Genomic DNA, 17,794 nt, shown 5'->3' on the forward strand with positions numbered 1-17,794 from the left:
CATAAAACTCGATAATAATTTATATAATTGATCTCAACCTGCTTTAAATTGTCAAGACTCTGCAATACAATTTCAGAAATGAGAGATTATGCCATACTAATTTTTTAAAACCTAGACAATTTTGATTTCAAATTTGCATTTTAGGCAAACTAGATTAAGTGAATAAACATTATAAATTTATTCCTTTTTTCTCCTAATAAAGGAATTAGGTTATAAAACTAGCCGTTAGAATAAAAACACTCATTTTTTGCGCCGCCCACCCTAACGTTCAAAAAACTCTATTTTCCAAAATCTCTATATATATTCTTCACAAAATCCCTTCATCTTCTCAATCAAAATCTATCTCAACCCTTCTCTCTTCTTCTTCCCCTTCAGTTTCTCAAAAATTCTCAAGAAGAAGAAGAAAGAAAGAAAAACGTCTCCTTTTTCTGTTCTACAAAAAAAAAAAAAAAAAAAAAAACTTGAAATTAGAAAGAATTAAAAATTCACATGGCTACAATGAACAGTGGAAACAACAGCAATACTCAAGCAACTGCTCAAGTTATGCCTTCTCCTAAACAGACTTTGCCGACTGCAAAAACTGTTGATACCCAGTCTGTTCTTAAAAGGTATATATTTAAGTTTTTTTTTTGGTGTAAAATTAATTTTATGCATCTGGGTATGTTAGGGATGTGATATTTGTTGTTATGTGTTTAAATTTCTTGATCTGGGGTTGGTTTTAGTATAGTTTTGAATCCCCTGTGTAAATCGTTCAGTTTGATCTTCAAACTGTGCCATTTCTGCAATTAGGGTTTGATGATTTATGTATCTGGGTATGTTTGTGATGTGGTTCTCGTGTTTATAGCATTTCCAATTTCCCTTATTTGGATTTTAATATTATTACTGATTTGATACGTATGTGGATCAGTCATATCGATTTTTAAAATCTGTTTTTTTTTTTTTGATTTTTTTTTTAGTGATTTCTTGAAATAGTGGATTTTGGTTATGTATACCCGTATTTTTGATGTGGTTTTTAGTGCTCATGTATTTTGCTCTCTTGATCTGGGGTTTTGGGGATGTTTTTGATCTGTGTGGAGGGTGATTGATTCAGTTAGTAGGTAAATTGGCTAAGATTTTTAAGGGGTTTTACTCACAAGATATATTATAAGCTATGTTGCGCGGACTCTCCAGAATGTTGCCGCACCCATGTCGGATTCTCCAAAAATGCACTACTTTTGAAGAATCTGACACGCATCCGGCAACATTTTCGGAGAGTCCGAGCAGCATAGATTATAAGTGCGGGTTTTCCTTTGATATTGAGCTACTGGTTTCTTCATATGAAGTTCTTAGGTTATGAATACCATTTCTAGGGGAATAGCATGATATGAGTTGAGCTTAAATGAAGAAGTGAGGATTCATTTGTTTGAGACTGAGGAATCGTTGTCGTTATTGTCGTTATTGGGAAAGGGTGGTGTTTCTAGTACTTGATTTTTTGATATGTCAATGTTGGGAAAGGGCGGTGTCCAAGTAGTTCCTGAGAAGAATCGATGTGTTTAGGCTGATTGATTTGTCAATGTTCCAACTCATGATTCTCAAGCCTATGTTGCACAAGTTGGGATATCAATATTCCTTGTTTCTCATATTTCTTGTATACAATAGTTAGATTTCTGACTACTTATTTTAATGTTTCAGTGTTTATATTTCATGTTAAGTATTCTGACAGAGGTGTTTGTTGTTGTATATAATCAGGTTGCAGTCTGAATTGATGGCTCTAATGGTAAGGAATCTAAGATATCTATACTTTTGATTTTTACTTCTTTATGAGAAATATCCTTTTAACTTAAAGGAGTTTCAATTCATATTTTAGATGAGTGGTGATTCTGGGATATCTGCATTTCCTGAAGAAGACAACATATTTGTTTGGAAAGGGACAATAACTGGTAGCAAAGATACTGTTTTTGAAGGAACAGAATACAAGCTCTCTCTTTCATTTCCTGCTGATTACCCTTTCAAAGCACCAAAGGTTAAATTTGAGACTGGTTGCTTTCATCCCAATGTTGATGTCTATGGCAACATATGCTTAGACATTCTTCAGGTAACGTCTCGACTGTCTCATTCATAGCCAGATGCAGCCTTTGTGTTTAATTTGTTTGATCTGAACTTAGTATTTTCTACACAAAACATAGATATACAATGAGTACAATGAGTATGCTAAAAACCTTCCAATTTAAATTCTGAATCAGCCTCAAATCTATGACTCATCTCGTGCATCGAGATGTTGTTTGGCTTAGCATATGTTATAACATCTGATCTGATGTGTGGAAAACAATGTATTGCAGGATAAGTGGTCATCTGCTTATGATGTGAGGACTATACTGATTTCCATTCAGAGTTTGCTTGGAGGTAAAGTACTATGCAATTTTCCAGACATTTTCCAATTTGATCTTATCTCATCTTAAACATTCTCTAATATCTTTTTCTTGATATCCTGTTTTGAATATATCAGAGCCAAACATAAGCTCACCTCTAAACACTCAAGCTGCTGCTCTTTGGTGCAATCAAGAAGGTAAATCCTTAAACTTCTTGTAAGTTGAAATTATGAGTATAACTTGTCAATGTTAAAACAAGTCCTTTTTTTCTTTCTGCAGAATACAGAAAGATGGTTGAGAAGCTATACAAGCCTAGTGCGTAGCTAGCTTATTAGTGCAGGATTCCATTTTTCTTCATATGGAGCAAATTTAGTTGGAACTGTTTCATTGCTATTTTTTTCCTGTTGATGTTGGATAATCCTCTCTTATGAGAAAGAGGAAAAGCTGTACTTTTACAAAAAAAATATGAGATATAGAGCATCATTTCAATTTTTATCTCTTCTTTCTCCAATTCCTTGGTGACAAGACAATATTGTTAACAGATCGCACATTACTATTGCAATTTGCACATATCCTCTTTGTCTACCATGGCCCTTCTTCTATCTGATCAATGGACTGAAGTTTCACTAAGATTCTTTTGATCTTCTATAGCGACCTGAGACGGTTTACTCAACTCCATCTTGGAATCACCGTGCAATCGAGTTTTGATTTAGGCATGTCTTTGCGCCAAACCTCTGCCAACCGGAATTAGATTTGAAATGAGCACAAAAGGAAGTATTGTGTAATAGGGAATGCAAGGTCACTACACCCTCTAATTTTGGATCAGCCACAGAGTCTCTCTTACCCATCATCTGGTCTTCGATTGCCTAGCTTCAACTAGTTCAGTTTGGCTATTTTTTCAAACCTGCTCCTCTGCAATTTTTGGCCCCATATTTTGGGTGTGCCATGGGGGAGAATATTTCACGATAATGGAATGCCCGCAAACAGGCGGTAGCATATCGACAATACCTCCGTCTAGGTCCGAGATAATCCTTTTTTCCTTAGGCCTGGGGCTATTTTAGCCAATTAAGAAATCTCAGATGTACTAGCACTGCATCAAAGATGCAATCATCGATTTTGCCGAGAGGTCACAATTGCCGCGAGCAAAGGTATTTAATGACGAGGAAGGCTTTTTGTGAGCGACATCCACATTGAGAATTCATATATCCATATTGTCTCAAGGCATTCACTATTGGACCGAGACAAAAACCACCATCTTCAATGCTACCTTTGTTGGGGTGTATAATAACCTTTTTTTTTTTTTTGGAGGATGCGCTTAAATTGAGCGACATCCAAATTGAGAATTGATATAGCCAACTATTGGACTGAGACAAGCTTAAATTGAGCGATATCCAAATCGAGAATTGATAGTCAACCCCACTTACTTGAAATTGATGCGTAACAGTAACAGACGTACGGTTAAACAAAATAATAGGTACATGGATGGTTATGCCAATTGCTATGGAGGAATCTGCCCATAATTGTAGCTTCGTCCAACTTTGGTCAAACCAAGTGAATATAGGAACAATAATCCTTATAAATTAGCTTGCATTAGTACTATTTCAGCCAAAATTTGACAAGAGGAACATAGTTAAAAACATTACTTTGATTAATACAGTAAAGCCAGCAAATGCGAAAACCACGATGTTATTGCCAGAAGTTAAAGCTAAAAACATGATAACTCTCTAAAAGGCAGTTCCAACAAGACTTCAAAAGACCTCAGCATTCGAATTCTAACATATAAGACTATAAACCTGGCCTAATACATCGATCGTTGAATGCATAAATCTCCTCAAGAGAGAACCAAGGAGTTGAAAAGCACCTAACAGATTTAACCCAAAAGACTATATGATGTTTGAGTAGAATTAATTCTTAGAGGTAAGCTGCCTCAAGTTATACTTGGACAATTCCTTGTACTTTTCAACAACTCCAAGCAAGCACACAGTCTGCAAAATATGAAGAAAACAACGATCAGACAAGTCATTTTTCTTTAACATTTCAACCAGAAGTAATGGACATCAAGGGTGTAAAGAACTAATTATTAGGAGTAGCTTTTTCTCTAATGATATATCCAGTTATCTCCTATCAAAGATTCTTGATACGATTCAATCTCAACATTATTGAATTTAAACCTCGCGAATAGGTTCCGCATGTGCATCAGGATAGATGAACAGATTAAACACCTAGTTAATGATATATAATGCTATTGCTGGAATGTAAATTATACTCTTCTTTCCACCTGAATGGCTATAATGCCTTGAGCAAAAGAGGCTTCATCGACGACGCCATTACAGGGTAGGAAGAAGGCTAGTATACCTTCAACAAAACCCCAAGTCATGGACTATACGGATCTAGCTTTCTGGCACAACATTCGGTTGCACATAGTAAAGCTAAACTCTCTTGAGGAATTTCTGGGATTATTAGACACTCCTTTGACAGTTTCTTCTTCCTTGGTTTAGCTGACTCGTAGAGTATCTAATGCTGAATGCTTTCCACATATCAATAAAAAGAGAAAATAGAAGTAGTACAACCAGGGCCAAAAGAACCGAGTTGTTTGTATGATAGAGAAATGCAAAAAAAAATAAAAAATATAGAACACATTTATAAGCAAAGATGTGTACCTTGACTATTTGAACCACTATGTTTATCTCAGGGTTGCTAAGATCAACTTTGTGAGGTGAAGGAACAGATTTAGCCACTGTATCAATGATTTTCATCTTATTGATTCCAGTATTTGCTCGAGCTTCATAAAGCACTGCAAACTGTGAGAGAAAATTGATTAGGCTAGAGCCTTAATTCACTCTCCCAAAAAATATGAGTTGACTGCAACATAAATGCATTTCACAAAACATAATTTCATCCTATTTTCACATCTCTGACACTTGAGTCAACAAAAGTTGCAGATAATTATATTTCACAAAATACATTGAAACCAAAACATGTCCAAAGAGGATATCATATAGCTGAAAGATCCTGGATCAATTTAGTGCAAGATCTCTTGCAAATGTGGTATTTTATAAAGTTTCACTATCATTGCTAGGTATGCATTCAAACATTAGATAGAGTTTCAATCACATGCCAAGAGAAGAAGCTTTATAGTGAAAACAATGGACTTGGAAGTATGAAGATGACCTTCTTTGGAGTGTCGGTTTCAGCAGGTAAGTACTGTTCAACAAGAGGCTTTATTGCTCTTCCAATTTCCTCCTCTGATGCATAACATGTTACTTCAACTGGTAACACTCTCAATATGAACCTGTTGAAGGCTATGACATTCTTGAGCAAGAGATATTAAGGAAAATAACCTATATCGCATAAAGTGAATGTATTTATAGATCTGTCAAAGAATAAATTTTAGCAGATGAAAGAACCTCGATACGTGTCTCTTCGTCGAGGCAAGCGAGGACATCATATGTTGAATGATTTCCTTAGGGTTGGGATCTCCATCTTTTTTTCGCATTTGAACAAAAACAACACCATTGCAACCCGAGTCTAGGTAGTTAAAACGCCTCTGTTTTCAGAAAGAAAACAATGTATTACGAAAATATCTCCAGAAACAAGTAGGAAGAACTATATCCACTAGAGTTGGTGCTTTTACATTAACTCAAATGAGAAGCAACATTAAAATCATGACAGAAAGTGTCTTTTTCTTCTTTTCGAGAAGGTAAGTAAAAATGTTGCACTGAGAGAGTAAATTTGGACACAAGTAAGGTACAACAGCATTCAGACAGACACAGTTCTTATACCAGTAAATAAACCTATGTCAAACACAATTCAAAGGGGAGGGAAAAAATCTCACCCTTTCAGTGTGAGATTATAAAGGCATTTTATTCCATTGTGCTCAAACAGAAATGGCCCTAACAAACATCTATCATGGATGAGCAGGAGACATGCAACATAGATACTTGTTCACACATAAATAAACTAAATAGCCATGAGTAATATACTTACCTAGCACAGGAACTAAAGTAGTAGCTTAGTTGAAAAAATCAGAAATAATTATATCTAGTTACCTTACTTTTGTCTCCCAACTCAGCAAGCTCAGCTTCAATTAGTTTATCTACAGATTTCTCCTCTGTCTTACCAACAACATTATTTCCAGTTTTTGGTGCTTCTCTTTCCACACATTGTTTCTTTGCAGGTGGCTCCCCCTCTTCACTATCTTTCTGTTCATGAGTTATCTCTAGTTCCTCTTTCTTATCAGCATCTCCTTGTATTTGCTCATCGGCAGAGATGTTGTCCTTGTTTTCAGGCCCTGATCCACCATTTTTCAAGCTACCTATTTCTTCATCAGTTTTCTCCTGATTCTGCTCAATTTTTGAAGTCTCTTCCTTGGTTTGGTTCTCATCATTTCCTTTGTCTTCATCACCTTCACCACCATCATCATCATCACTACTAGAAGAATCAGAATATGTGAAAACCATCTTTTTGTTTTTAGGTTCTTCTGATAATTCTCCATGTCCTAAACTTGAACCTGTCCCCTGTACCAGCTCATCGTAAAACTGCACAAAAGGGGAAAAATTCATGGGTCGCGCCTCCGACAACCTACATAAACCGAACAAAGAAAGAAGGCGGCGGATGCTTTCTATTGTTTTGTCCTTCTCCACGAATCAAGATATGAGACAAGCTTCCAATCTGAACAAAGGCTTCAGAAGTCATACTGGAGGCCAAAAATATTCTGGAAATAGGTTTGTCTTGTTAGCATGCTGGTTTTGAACCTATTTCTTTTCTAGGAGTATTTTGACCTTCTCATAGATTTATATGCCAGTAAAAATATAGAGAACTTTTAATATTATAATTATTATTATTACTATTATTTATATATATTTAACTTAGTTTTCACTTTTATTTTTATTTGGTATGATAATGACATGAGTTGAGCTTAAAATGGAGAAACATGGCCAGCGAGGATTCATATAGTCGATCATAAGTTGTTTGGAATTGAGGCGTAGTACGTATTGTTAGATAACAAGTAAATCATAAGAATTGGAAGTCTCATGAACAAAAATTTCTAGTGCACAAGTGTGCTGACTACCTTATGAGCTTGTCCTTTCTGGTGTTCAACATTAAAATTTGTCTTACTAACAAACATGGAACCCTTGCAACATACTGAAGTCCAAAATAAAGGAAGTAATCATTATTACACAATAACTCACTTTTTCTATTCTTTCTCAATCTAGCTTCAAAGTTAGAATCGGTGTTATCAAACGCGCGCTTAAGCCCTAAAGCGAGGCTCAAAACATGTTGAGCGCTTCGCCTCGCTTAGCAGGAATGTTGTCATCAAGGCTCTAAGGCATACTTTTCCTTGCCAATGAGCGTAATCTTGAGGAGGCAAAACTAAGCAATTGATATTTTACTTTATCGTAAATTTTCTTCAATTTCTTTGTCCTTATATTTGGTATTCATGCTTATTGATATTAGTCTTGGATTACACATACATATTTGTAGTTTTTCTCCATTTGCGCCTTTCTTCATTAAAGCCCACGCTTTATTTGTGCTTTGCGCTTAAAGCCCTAATAGACCTTAGTGCTTTTTCGCGCTTTTCGCCTTTGATAACACTGGTTGGAATTAGAAGAAATATTTACAGAAAGTAATTGGAAAACGGATGTATGAACGGCCAAATGTCTGGATATATGTAGTTATGTGTACTTTGTCAATAAAGGAGGTAAGTGTGATGTTCATTCAAAGAAAATACCAACTTCCAATAGTCTAGTGTAGTGTAGTTCAAAGAATTTAAATTTCATTTCTGAACAACATAAATCATCATGTCTTAATTATCCGCCAAAACTAGTCAAATTAACCCTCACAAGTAAAACAGAACTTCAAAAAGTTTAACTACCAAGAATTCAGAAATGAATATCTTTTACCATCAAAGGTTGTGGCAGGGTGGTAACTACCCCTCTATCCTCAACCAAAGGTCACGGATTTGAGTCCTAGGAATAGAGTCGTCTTTGATAGTTAGCGTTTTACCTCCAATGTGAGACTTTCCGGACTGAATGTGATGAAAGGTTATAAGCTTAACACATGCAAGTCGAATATAGTATGAAGGCTTTCTCTTCTAAAGGAAGGGGTGAGGACCCGAAAAGGCACTCTCTGGGAAATCCGGATCATACTACCTAGTGCTTGCAGGTCTGACTGGTGTCTTCTCTCAAATAGCTGCTTCAATCAACGTTAAGTTTGACTACGCCCGCAGCTGACTACTTATTGAAAGACCGAACAGGAAATGAAAAGTCGTACGCGCACACTGAGCTATGGTTTTTCGATGATTTCGATAAGACAGAAGCTGAGAGTGGTGCTCTAGCTCCCACTGAGCTCTCCTCATCGGCTAAAACTTCTACTAAGATTGAAAAGAGTGTAGACTTGTCTCCAAGAATGGAAGGATATTCCACAAAAAGGAAGGTACCACTACCTTGGTCACGATTCCAGAGTCCTTTGTGGAAAAATCATTCATATAAATCGAATGCTCCTACTACAAATAGGAAATCGTAAGCTCCTCTAGGGACTTTACAATTTCATTTAGGCGATAACGGAATGAATTTGGATGAGTCAGGCCCCAAACCAGGTAACTAATACCAGGTGAGAAACCCAAAAAAAAAAAGAATATCTTTTTTTAATAGTAATGCAGAAATGAATATCATCACACACACAAAAGTAAAAGAGGTACAATAACTTCAAGATAATTATAAAAGATATGAACTTTTTGGGAAATTGGAACATACAGAGTCAATAACATTAACAGCTTCTTGAGAGGCTTGTCTTTCCCTTCCACCATCACATGTTATATAGAAACCTTGTACTCCTGGCCTTAAAGGGTATCCACCTTTCTTCACTGCTTTCTATTTTATGCACAAAAACTCATGGTTATCACCAATTAACTTTTATTTAAAAAAATTACAGCACTATAATATGTATATATAGAAAAGGATCAAGGGGTTACATTGTTGGGACGATAACGTTGCTTGTTCTTTGTTTTGTTGGTAGCTTTTGGCTTTGATTTGTTGTCTGTAGCCATTGAAGAGAAAAGAGAGTTAAAACAGTGACTGCAGGAGAAAGAGAGGGACTTGAGTAAAATATCGTATGAGGTTTTAAAGAATTTTAATTAGAGATGAAATGGGCCAAAGCCCAACAAAAGATAAAGGACCAATTAATGTTGAACATTGAGAAAACTACGCTCTATAGCCCCTCAAAATTTTAATAGCCCATATTTTAGCTCACTTATAAAAAAAAGGCCCTTCGGCCCAAACATATTGCATATAGTGGCCGAAAGTAATAAACATTATAACACAAGTGGCTGTAGCTCAGTGGATAGAGCGTCGGCATCCAAGCTAAAGGTCATAGGTTTGACCCCCCCCCCCCTTACGTGATAGAGCAGCCATTTTTTGCCTTTTTAAATTGTATTTTGATATGATAAGTATTAGCTAAGAATTGAATGAAATATGTAATGCAGGTCATATACGAAATGTCTATTTTGTATATTTTTTGTATAATAATAGTCTATTTTTGTATATTTTTTGCATAGTGACAGTTTATTTTGTATATTTTTTTATAGTAACAGTCTATTTTATATAGTGACAATCTATTTTGTATATATTTAGTGACAGTTTATTGTATATAAATTGTATAGTGGCAGTCTATTTAGTATATTTTTATATAGTGATAGTCTATTTTGTACATATTTTGTATAATGACAGTCTATTTAGTATATTTTTTGTATAATGACAGTCTATTTTATATAGTAACGGTCTAGTATATAAATTGTATAATGATAGTCTATTTTGTATATTTTTTGTATAGTGACAGTCTATTTTGTATAATGACAGTTTATTTAATATATTTTGTATAGTGAGAGACTATTTTGTATAGTGACGTCCATTATATTTAAATTGTATAGTAAAAGTCTATTTTGTATATATTTCAACGTTATGCATTTACCTGAGAAAGAACAATCATAAAACTTCTACAATTCAATAAGTGTATCATGTAAAATTATTGTAATAGAATATACTTAGTCAGTATACACTGACTAAGTAGTTTCTAATACTTAGTCATTTGCAATAATCTATTTTGTCGACCTATTATAATTATTTTCTAATAGCACATATTCCTATCGTTCAATGAAATTAAATAATTTAATTTTTACTGGAGTTATTTCAGATCAAAAAATAGACGGTGCTTTAATTTGGTAGTTACCAAATAAAATTTTTCACCAATTCTTCTTCGAGTTTTTTTATCGACTTATTAGAAGAAAAAAATTAACACATGGCGAACCAGAAATGCTTGTGAGACCATAGGAAATAGAAACTAAAGGACGAACGAATTAAAAATACATAGGATATTCGTTGAGAATAATATCGCTGGTGGGTTTCTTTTCAGGTGTTGGGCCAATGATATTCTTCATCTTCTCTAAATCCAACTTTAATTTGTTCATGCTGCAACAACAACTTTTTCTCTTCTCTTAAATTTCTGAACAGAATTGGCTAAAACATCTAAAATCATACCTTAGAAAGAAAAAGCCTCCTCATCATCACGGCCAGCCAGCGGTAGAACGACGGCGCCACTTCGTATCGAGGAATGTATTCCTGGGACATGTGAGTTGTCCTTCGATTTCAAAATCGATAAGCCTTCATCAGTTCCAGGCCGATGCGAGCCTATATCCGATACATCTGCTCGATATCTGAAGCCAATCTCAAGCAAGTGAAAAAGGACTACCATTGGGAGGATAAGGAGGTGGTGATTCCCTCCCCCGAGGAGGATATCACCACTCATGTGGAAGGATACTTAAGCGTGTATATACTTATCCTTTCACACTGGGTCCTGTAGATCCAATACTGGGTCATGTAGATCCAGTCATTCTCGATTTCTGCCACCAATATTGGGTGACCCTTGGCCAGATCTACCCTTTTTCTGGTGCATCGTTAAATTGCTCAGCTTCTTCTCGGGCAAGGTCGAGGGGTTGCCTTTTACCCTTGACCATCTGATCAGGCTATACAGCCCTCGCCTCTATCGATGTGGTTTGATAAATCTCCAGCATCGATCCTCAAAATCGCTATTCTCTAGTATTGATGAGGAGAAGGACCGGGGATGGATGCGCTGGTTTGTCTGAATCAAGACCTCTGACTTAATTCCTGCCGAAAGGATGCCATTCCCCGAGGAATGGAACACGAAGCGTAAGTCCTTTTGATGACGCTTATTACTCTTATTTCTCTATTCTTCCTCAATCTAATTCCTTTTCGATGGTATAACATCTCCTTGGTTTCCTGCTGCGGTCCCGCACCTCGCAGGTTGGGTTCCACAGTTGGCCTTTACTTTTTCACATGCAGAACGTTGTTGGCATAAATTGGCCAGGGGTCGTGGGAGGCTAAAAATCATGGTAAGTTCCCTTGTCTCTATGTTGATGTTTTTCTGTAAAATACTTACTTTCCTCTTACACAAGCCTCGGAGACACTGTTGCTATGAGGTCGCCCTCCGCCTGGTAAAGAGGAAATCCCAAAGCCAGCCAAGGAGAAGAAAAGGAAAAGGGCTTTGCTAGCAAGCTCCTTGAAGCCCAAGAAAAGTAAGGCTCGAAAGCAAAGGGCCGATCCCACAACCCTATTTGCGGAAGCGGTCCAACACTTTTAGGATAATGAGGAAGAGGTAAAAGACGTCGACTACCCATTAGTAGCTCGGAATAGGGGGAACACTGAAGCTTTAAAGGCCATCGAATCGGTGGTGGTTGATGCGATTCAATCTCAGACCGAAGAAATCTCGGAGGGGAGTTCGAGTAAAGTCCTTGAGCCATCGGAAGCGTTCCTCGCCTTGGAGGACATCCGACAGGCGAGCCCAAAGAGACTAATTCCAAGGCCCCAAAGAGAAAAGAATGTCCCAAGTGAATCACTTGGGATAATCAACATAGATGAATCCCCGCCTGGCCCAGTGTTTTTCGAAGGGCAGTTCCGAGATACTCGGGCCATAAAGACTCCCGACATGGGGATGACCCATGAAGGGAATGATATTTTTCATGAATGTTTTGTAGGGGTCGAAGATGTCTCTGATCTAGATCCGCTGATGGTCTTTGACGAGGCTCACCGTCTTCAGAACTAGGTAAAATTCATCCTCATTATTATGCTTGTTTTCATTTCTTCTCTATTGATATCTTTCCTTTTTTCTTAGGCTACGAAACTTTATTGGGAGGTGTTCAAAAAATCCCAGGCCGAGCTAAGTCGGTGTGAGGCTGACCTCAAAAAGCTCATTGAGGAGATAGAGGCTCTTAAACGCCTTTATGTGCAGAAAGAAGAAGAACTGCGAAATCTCCAAGCGGAATTAGCCTTGGATCATAAGAAAGGAGATGAGCTAGACAAGAAGGTAACTAACCTTTTGTAAATGTACAGTCACGGTCCAACTGTGGAGGTTAAAACTTCGATGTCTCAGTTACAGCAAAAGCTGTAGAGGATCGATCTTCTTCTAGGGGAGGTCGATCAAGTCAAAGCCGACTGTGATTGGTGGAAAGAGAGTATGGACTGCCTTGCTATGTAGAAAGAGACGCTTCTGGACCAGTTGGCTTTGGTCAAATGTGAGCTTCGAAATTCGAAGGGGGAAAACCTGGCCAGGAGCCAAAAGATTGATGAGCTCGAAGCTAAATCGGCTGCCGATCTTGCAAAGGCTAAATCCGAGGCGGAGGCGTTTGTGGCTTCCTATAGAGCTGACACCGAGGCTTCCAACATTCGGGCACAGGAAATCTCTATCGCTACAGAAGTCAAATTGTCACGTGTTCTCGATCATGCCAAGTGACAATCACGGAGAGAGACCCTCGAGGAAGTGCATGCTCATGGCTTTGACCTCTCAGCTAATATTAAAAAGGCAAAAGCTCTGGAGGATGAGGATACAACTTTGCTCTCCAATGATGAAAACTCTGCTATTGGTTCCGAGAGCAGAGGAGACGAGGATGAAGCCCTCGAGGAGGAGGTTCCTGACGGTGTGGCTCCTGAAGATGTAGCTCCTAAAATAGAGTAGGCCTTTAAGATTTTATTTTTATTTTTATTTTATGTAAGGCTCCATGTGGGCATTGTAAATATTCTTCATGTATATAAAGAATTCCTTTCCTTTCCGCTTGCCTCCTATTTGTTGTAAAGTTTACTTTGTTTTCGTTTTGTGAAGAATTAGTTTTTGATGTTATAACTATGATAGTTGAATGAGCATCGACTCAGGGTAAAATAAACCCTTAGACTTTTTAGTAATCAATAGGAAAGTTTCGAGCTTATACTGGGACACCCCTTAAGGTTTTATTACGGATCCTCGAGCTATACTCGAGTCAATTTTACTCGAGCTCGGAATGGCGAAACCCTTTGGTCTGAGTTGAGTGAGAGCGACGTTTCGAACTCTACTTGTTTTGGCCTTTAGACTCTTTTAGACTGGGTCGATATGGCCTTTAGGAGATGGCTATTATTTTTCCTTTTCGGCTCAAAAGACTTAGTAAAAATTTATTTATGCATTCGCATGTATTTTTTTTACCCATTGGGTTTTTTAAGGGTTCGGTGTCAATCAAAACCCTTTGTTTTTAGTGCATTAGCACAGGTTTATATTTTAATAATTCGATGCCTTTTAAGGTTTTTTGAGGACTGGTTTTATCGAAACTCTTTGACTATTTTGCCGAGGGTAGGCTTTATTTAACCGGTTTTTGAGAATTTGAAGGCTTGTTTTTATTGCGGAATTTAGACGTCTTCGAGCCGCGTTATTTCGGCCGTAGCCTTTAATATGACCATAGCCTTTGGGTGTGTCTCTTGGACTTATTTCCTGATAATATTTCAAACTTGTTCAAAATGTTAGTCCCCGAGTATGATGGCCTTGGCCTTTACATCGAGGGGTGCCTCTTTGAGGTCTTATGAATATGAGTTTAGATAGTTCGAATGTGTTGAATGCTAATAACAGTCCCTGAGTATTCGAGGTATATTTGAGTTTTGGCCCTTGAGTCGTTTCTCATAGAATCATAAGTATGCAACCCATATAATAACAAATTTTTTTAGACACAAAGTGTTTGATATAGAAAAAAATGCTTCTTTGCATAATTCATACATGCGTACATGTTTTGTCTTCGGGGCTCGACTATTCTATATGGACAAGGTTCATCTGGCCGTTTGGCCCATTACAAGATTTTCCTATCAAGGCCCTCTTTGGCATGAAGTATTTTTCTCAAAAATATAACATTTGAGGGTGATGCCCCCAGTATTCGAGGTTGATTGAAAAGAAGCCTTGGATACTGTTGAATTCTCCCTAGGTAGCACATAGTTGTTGCCTCGTTAAAAATCTCGCCGGGAAAACCCATTTGGGATAAAACCTGACCTAAGGAAAAAAGAGTGCAACGCGTACTTTAAAACCTAAGGTCTTTGTGTAGAAAGGTTCTCTTCGATGTCTTCGATCGAAACCCTGCAATAAGTTAGTATTAAACACAAGCGTGAAAAAAGCGAATGGTCGTTCCTTAGCAATAATATCGTTTGAATAGCGATACTTTCCAATTGTTTGGCAATTTCTCGCCTCCGATTGTGCCAAGTTTGTAGGATCCCTTCCCTATGACTCCGATGAATCGATATGGTCCTTCCCAATTCGGGCCTAGTTTTCCTTTATTTGGGTCTCGAGTATTGAGGGTGACTTTCCTTAGAACTAAGTCCCCGATTTCGAAGTGCTGAAAATTGGTCCTTATATTAGAATATCTCTCGATTATTTACTTCTGTGCAGCCATCCGAACAAGTGTAGTTTCTCGTCTTTCATCTAATAGCTCGAGGCTAGTATTCATAGCTTCGTGATTTGATTCCTCCAATGCATGTCGAAATTTGGCGTTGGGTTCCCCGATGGAATCAAGGCCTTGGAGCCATATACTAAAGAGAACGGGGTTGCCCTTGTACTAGACTTCGATGTCGTTCGATATGCCCAAAGAACTTCGGGAAGAATTTCTCTCCATTTCCCTTTAGCATCATTCAACCTTTTCTTCAGTTTTGAATGATAGTCTTCTTCATCGATTTGGCCTATCTGTTTCCGCTCGGATGATACGACGTTGATAAAATTCTTTTTATTCTGTGTGCTTCGAGGAACTCTGTTACCTTGTTATCGATGAATTACTTGTTGTTGTTGCATACGATTTCGGCAGGTATCCCGAATCGACACACGATGTAGTCCCAGATTCTCTGACTTTCTCGAAGGCTTGTGCTTCGAACCATTTAGAAAAGTAGTCAGTCATAAACAAAATGAATTTAGCTTTACCTGGGGCCGTTGATAGAGGGTCGACGATGTCCATTCCCTATTTCATGAAAAGCCTTGGGGACAGACAGGGGTGGCTCAACAACATTCGAGGTCTAAAGCAAAGCTTTAATAAGAGGCCTTAATATATATGAGCATCATTTTTTAAATGAGAGAACCCAAAAAACATACTTCCTTCTTCACAACTTATGTGACTACTTTTTTTTTGTCCGCCCCCTTTCTATCTCTGTAATAATCCAAATTTATATTTTTCTTTTTACCCTTAATTAGATGATTTCTACCCACACAAGTTTCTATGATTTGTTTTAGATCACAAGTTTCAAAAATTTTCCTTTATTTGATAAACTCCATGCCCAGTCAAACATTTTCATATAAATTAGGACTGAAAGAGTATAATTTATGTGAGTAAAATAAATGATAAGTTAAATTATTAGATATAGTTATGTGACTAACTAATGAATAGCGAAATATAATTCAGTAAAAATGTAAAATAAGATTGACAAAAAACTAGTTTGGTGATATTAATTAGAGGAAGAAATTAAGTTATTAAAAATTTATAAGACAATAAAGAAATAAATTTATCAATAATAGGACATAACTATATAAATAATATACTATATATAGAGAAATAGTAATTTTGGGGCCCTTAAATTCTTGGGGTTCACTTGCTTTAGGGTCTGGCCGCCCCTAGGGACAAGACTGAGTGAAGTTGCTCTCCGGACTGATGAATCATCGGTGCAAACCTTTGACATTTATCACATTCTAATAAACTCCTTAGTGTCTTTTTCCATGCGATCCCAGTAATACCCCGCTCTAATAATTTTATGGATCAAAGACTCGGCGCCGGAGTGATTTACACAAGTGCCTTCGTGGATCTCTCATAGAATGTAATCGGTGTCCCCCGGCCCTAAACATACCACCAGTGGTCCATCGAACGTCCTTCTGTATAATGTTCCATCTTCATCCAATGTGAACCGAGCAACCTTGGTTCGTAGAGCCCTTGATTCTTTATGGTCTGATGGGAGCTTCCCATTTTTCAAATATTCAGTGTATTTATTCCTCCAATCCCATCTCAAACTTGTAGAATTTATCTCGGCATGACCCTCCTTGACCACATATCTCGACAATTGGACGACAGTCCCCGGGACAATATCATCTTCCTCGACTGATGACCCCAAGTTTGCAAGCGCATCTGCCTCACTACTTTGTTCTTGAGGTACATGGTCTAGAGTCCACTCCTTGAAGCGATGCAATGTTACTTGTAGCTTGTTCAAATATCTTTGCATCCTATCTTCTCGAACTTCAAAGCTTTTGTTTACTTGGTTCACCACTAATAAAGAATCGCATTTGGCTTCAATGAGTTCTGCCCCCAATATTTTAGCTAGCTCGAGACCTGCAATTATGGCCTCATACTCGGCCTCATTGTTAGTCAACCTAGAAGTTTTGATAGATTGCCTAATAGTGTTACCCGTGGGTGGCTTCAAAACAATACCAAGCCCGAACCCCTTCACATTTGAGGCACCATCCATAAAGAGGGTACATACCCCCGATGATGTACCCGATTTTAACAGAAGTTCATTTTCCACTTTGGGTACGAGGGTTGGTGTAAAATTGACCATGAAGTCTGCTAAAATTTGAGACTTGATGGTTGTTCGGGTTTGATATTCGATATCGTACCCGCCAAGTTCGACGACCCATTTGGCCAATCGGCCCGATAACTCAGGCTTGTGCAAAATATTTTGGAGTGGATAAGTGGTTATCAGACATATGGGGTGACACTGGAAATATCGCTTTAATTTCTTGATGCGCTTATTAATGCAAGTGCCAATTTTTCTAAGTGTGGATACCTAGTTTCAGCATCCCCTAAGGTCCGACTTACGTAATAGACAGGAAATTGCGTATCTTGTTCTTCTTGAACTAGTACACCACTTACCGTTATTTCTGACACTACCATGTGTCACACCTCCTTTTTCCGCCCCAACAAGGGGTGAAAGAGTTTTTTCAATTAAAGGACAATCGAAACGGGATTTGTTTATTTATTTCAGAGTCGCCACTTAGGAGATTTAGGGTGTCCCAAGTCACCGGTTTAATCCCGAATCGAGGAAAAGAATGACTCTGTTTAACAGCCCACGAACCAGAAATCCGGATAAGGAATTCTGTTAACCCGGGAGAAGGTGTTAGGA

The 17,794-nt window shown here is 37.6% G+C and overlaps 4 protein-coding genes across 4 annotated transcripts; 2 read left to right on the top strand and 2 right to left on the bottom strand.

Moving 5' to 3' along the window:
* Positions 1–307: 307 nt before the first annotated feature.
* LOC104244837 (ubiquitin-conjugating enzyme E2 19-like) lies at positions 308–2,843 on the top strand. Its single transcript, XM_009800341.2, has 6 exons — positions 308–608; positions 1,729–1,756; positions 1,847–2,074; positions 2,319–2,382; positions 2,486–2,545; positions 2,628–2,843. The coding sequence occupies exons 1-6, from the start codon at positions 490–492 to the stop codon at positions 2,669–2,671; spliced, it is 543 nt and encodes a 180-aa protein (XP_009798643.1). The 5' UTR covers positions 308–489; the 3' UTR covers positions 2,672–2,843.
* A 1,132-nt stretch (positions 2,844–3,975) lies between these two features.
* LOC104244836 (uncharacterized) lies at positions 3,976–9,445 on the bottom strand. Its single transcript, XM_009800338.2, has 7 exons — positions 9,322–9,445; positions 9,104–9,220; positions 6,398–6,886; positions 5,756–5,895; positions 5,520–5,640; positions 5,009–5,149; positions 3,976–4,333 (listed from the first exon to the last, which is right to left on the bottom strand). The coding sequence occupies exons 1-7, from the start codon at positions 9,394–9,396 to the stop codon at positions 4,253–4,255; spliced, it is 1,164 nt and encodes a 387-aa protein (XP_009798640.1). The 5' UTR covers positions 9,397–9,445; the 3' UTR covers positions 3,976–4,252.
* A 2,902-nt stretch (positions 9,446–12,347) lies between these two features.
* Positions 12,348–13,373, top strand: LOC138881861 (uncharacterized). Its single transcript, XM_070162149.1, has 4 exons — positions 12,348–12,431; positions 12,534–12,725; positions 12,897–13,115; positions 13,221–13,373. Exons 1-4 carry the CDS (start codon positions 12,348–12,350, stop codon positions 13,371–13,373), a joined length of 648 nt encoding a protein of 215 aa, XP_070018250.1.
* Positions 13,374–16,489: 3,116 nt separating this feature from the next.
* LOC138881862 (uncharacterized) lies at positions 16,490–17,140 on the bottom strand. Its single transcript, XM_070162150.1, has one exon. It carries the CDS (start codon positions 17,138–17,140, stop codon positions 16,490–16,492), a length of 651 nt encoding a protein of 216 aa, XP_070018251.1.
* Between the last annotated feature and the right edge of the window lie 654 nt (positions 17,141–17,794).

This window comes from Nicotiana sylvestris, chromosome 11, assembly GCF_000393655.2.
Source record: "Nicotiana sylvestris chromosome 11, ASM39365v2, whole genome shotgun sequence".
NCBI lineage: Eukaryota > Viridiplantae > Streptophyta > Magnoliopsida > Solanales > Solanaceae > Nicotiana > Nicotiana sylvestris.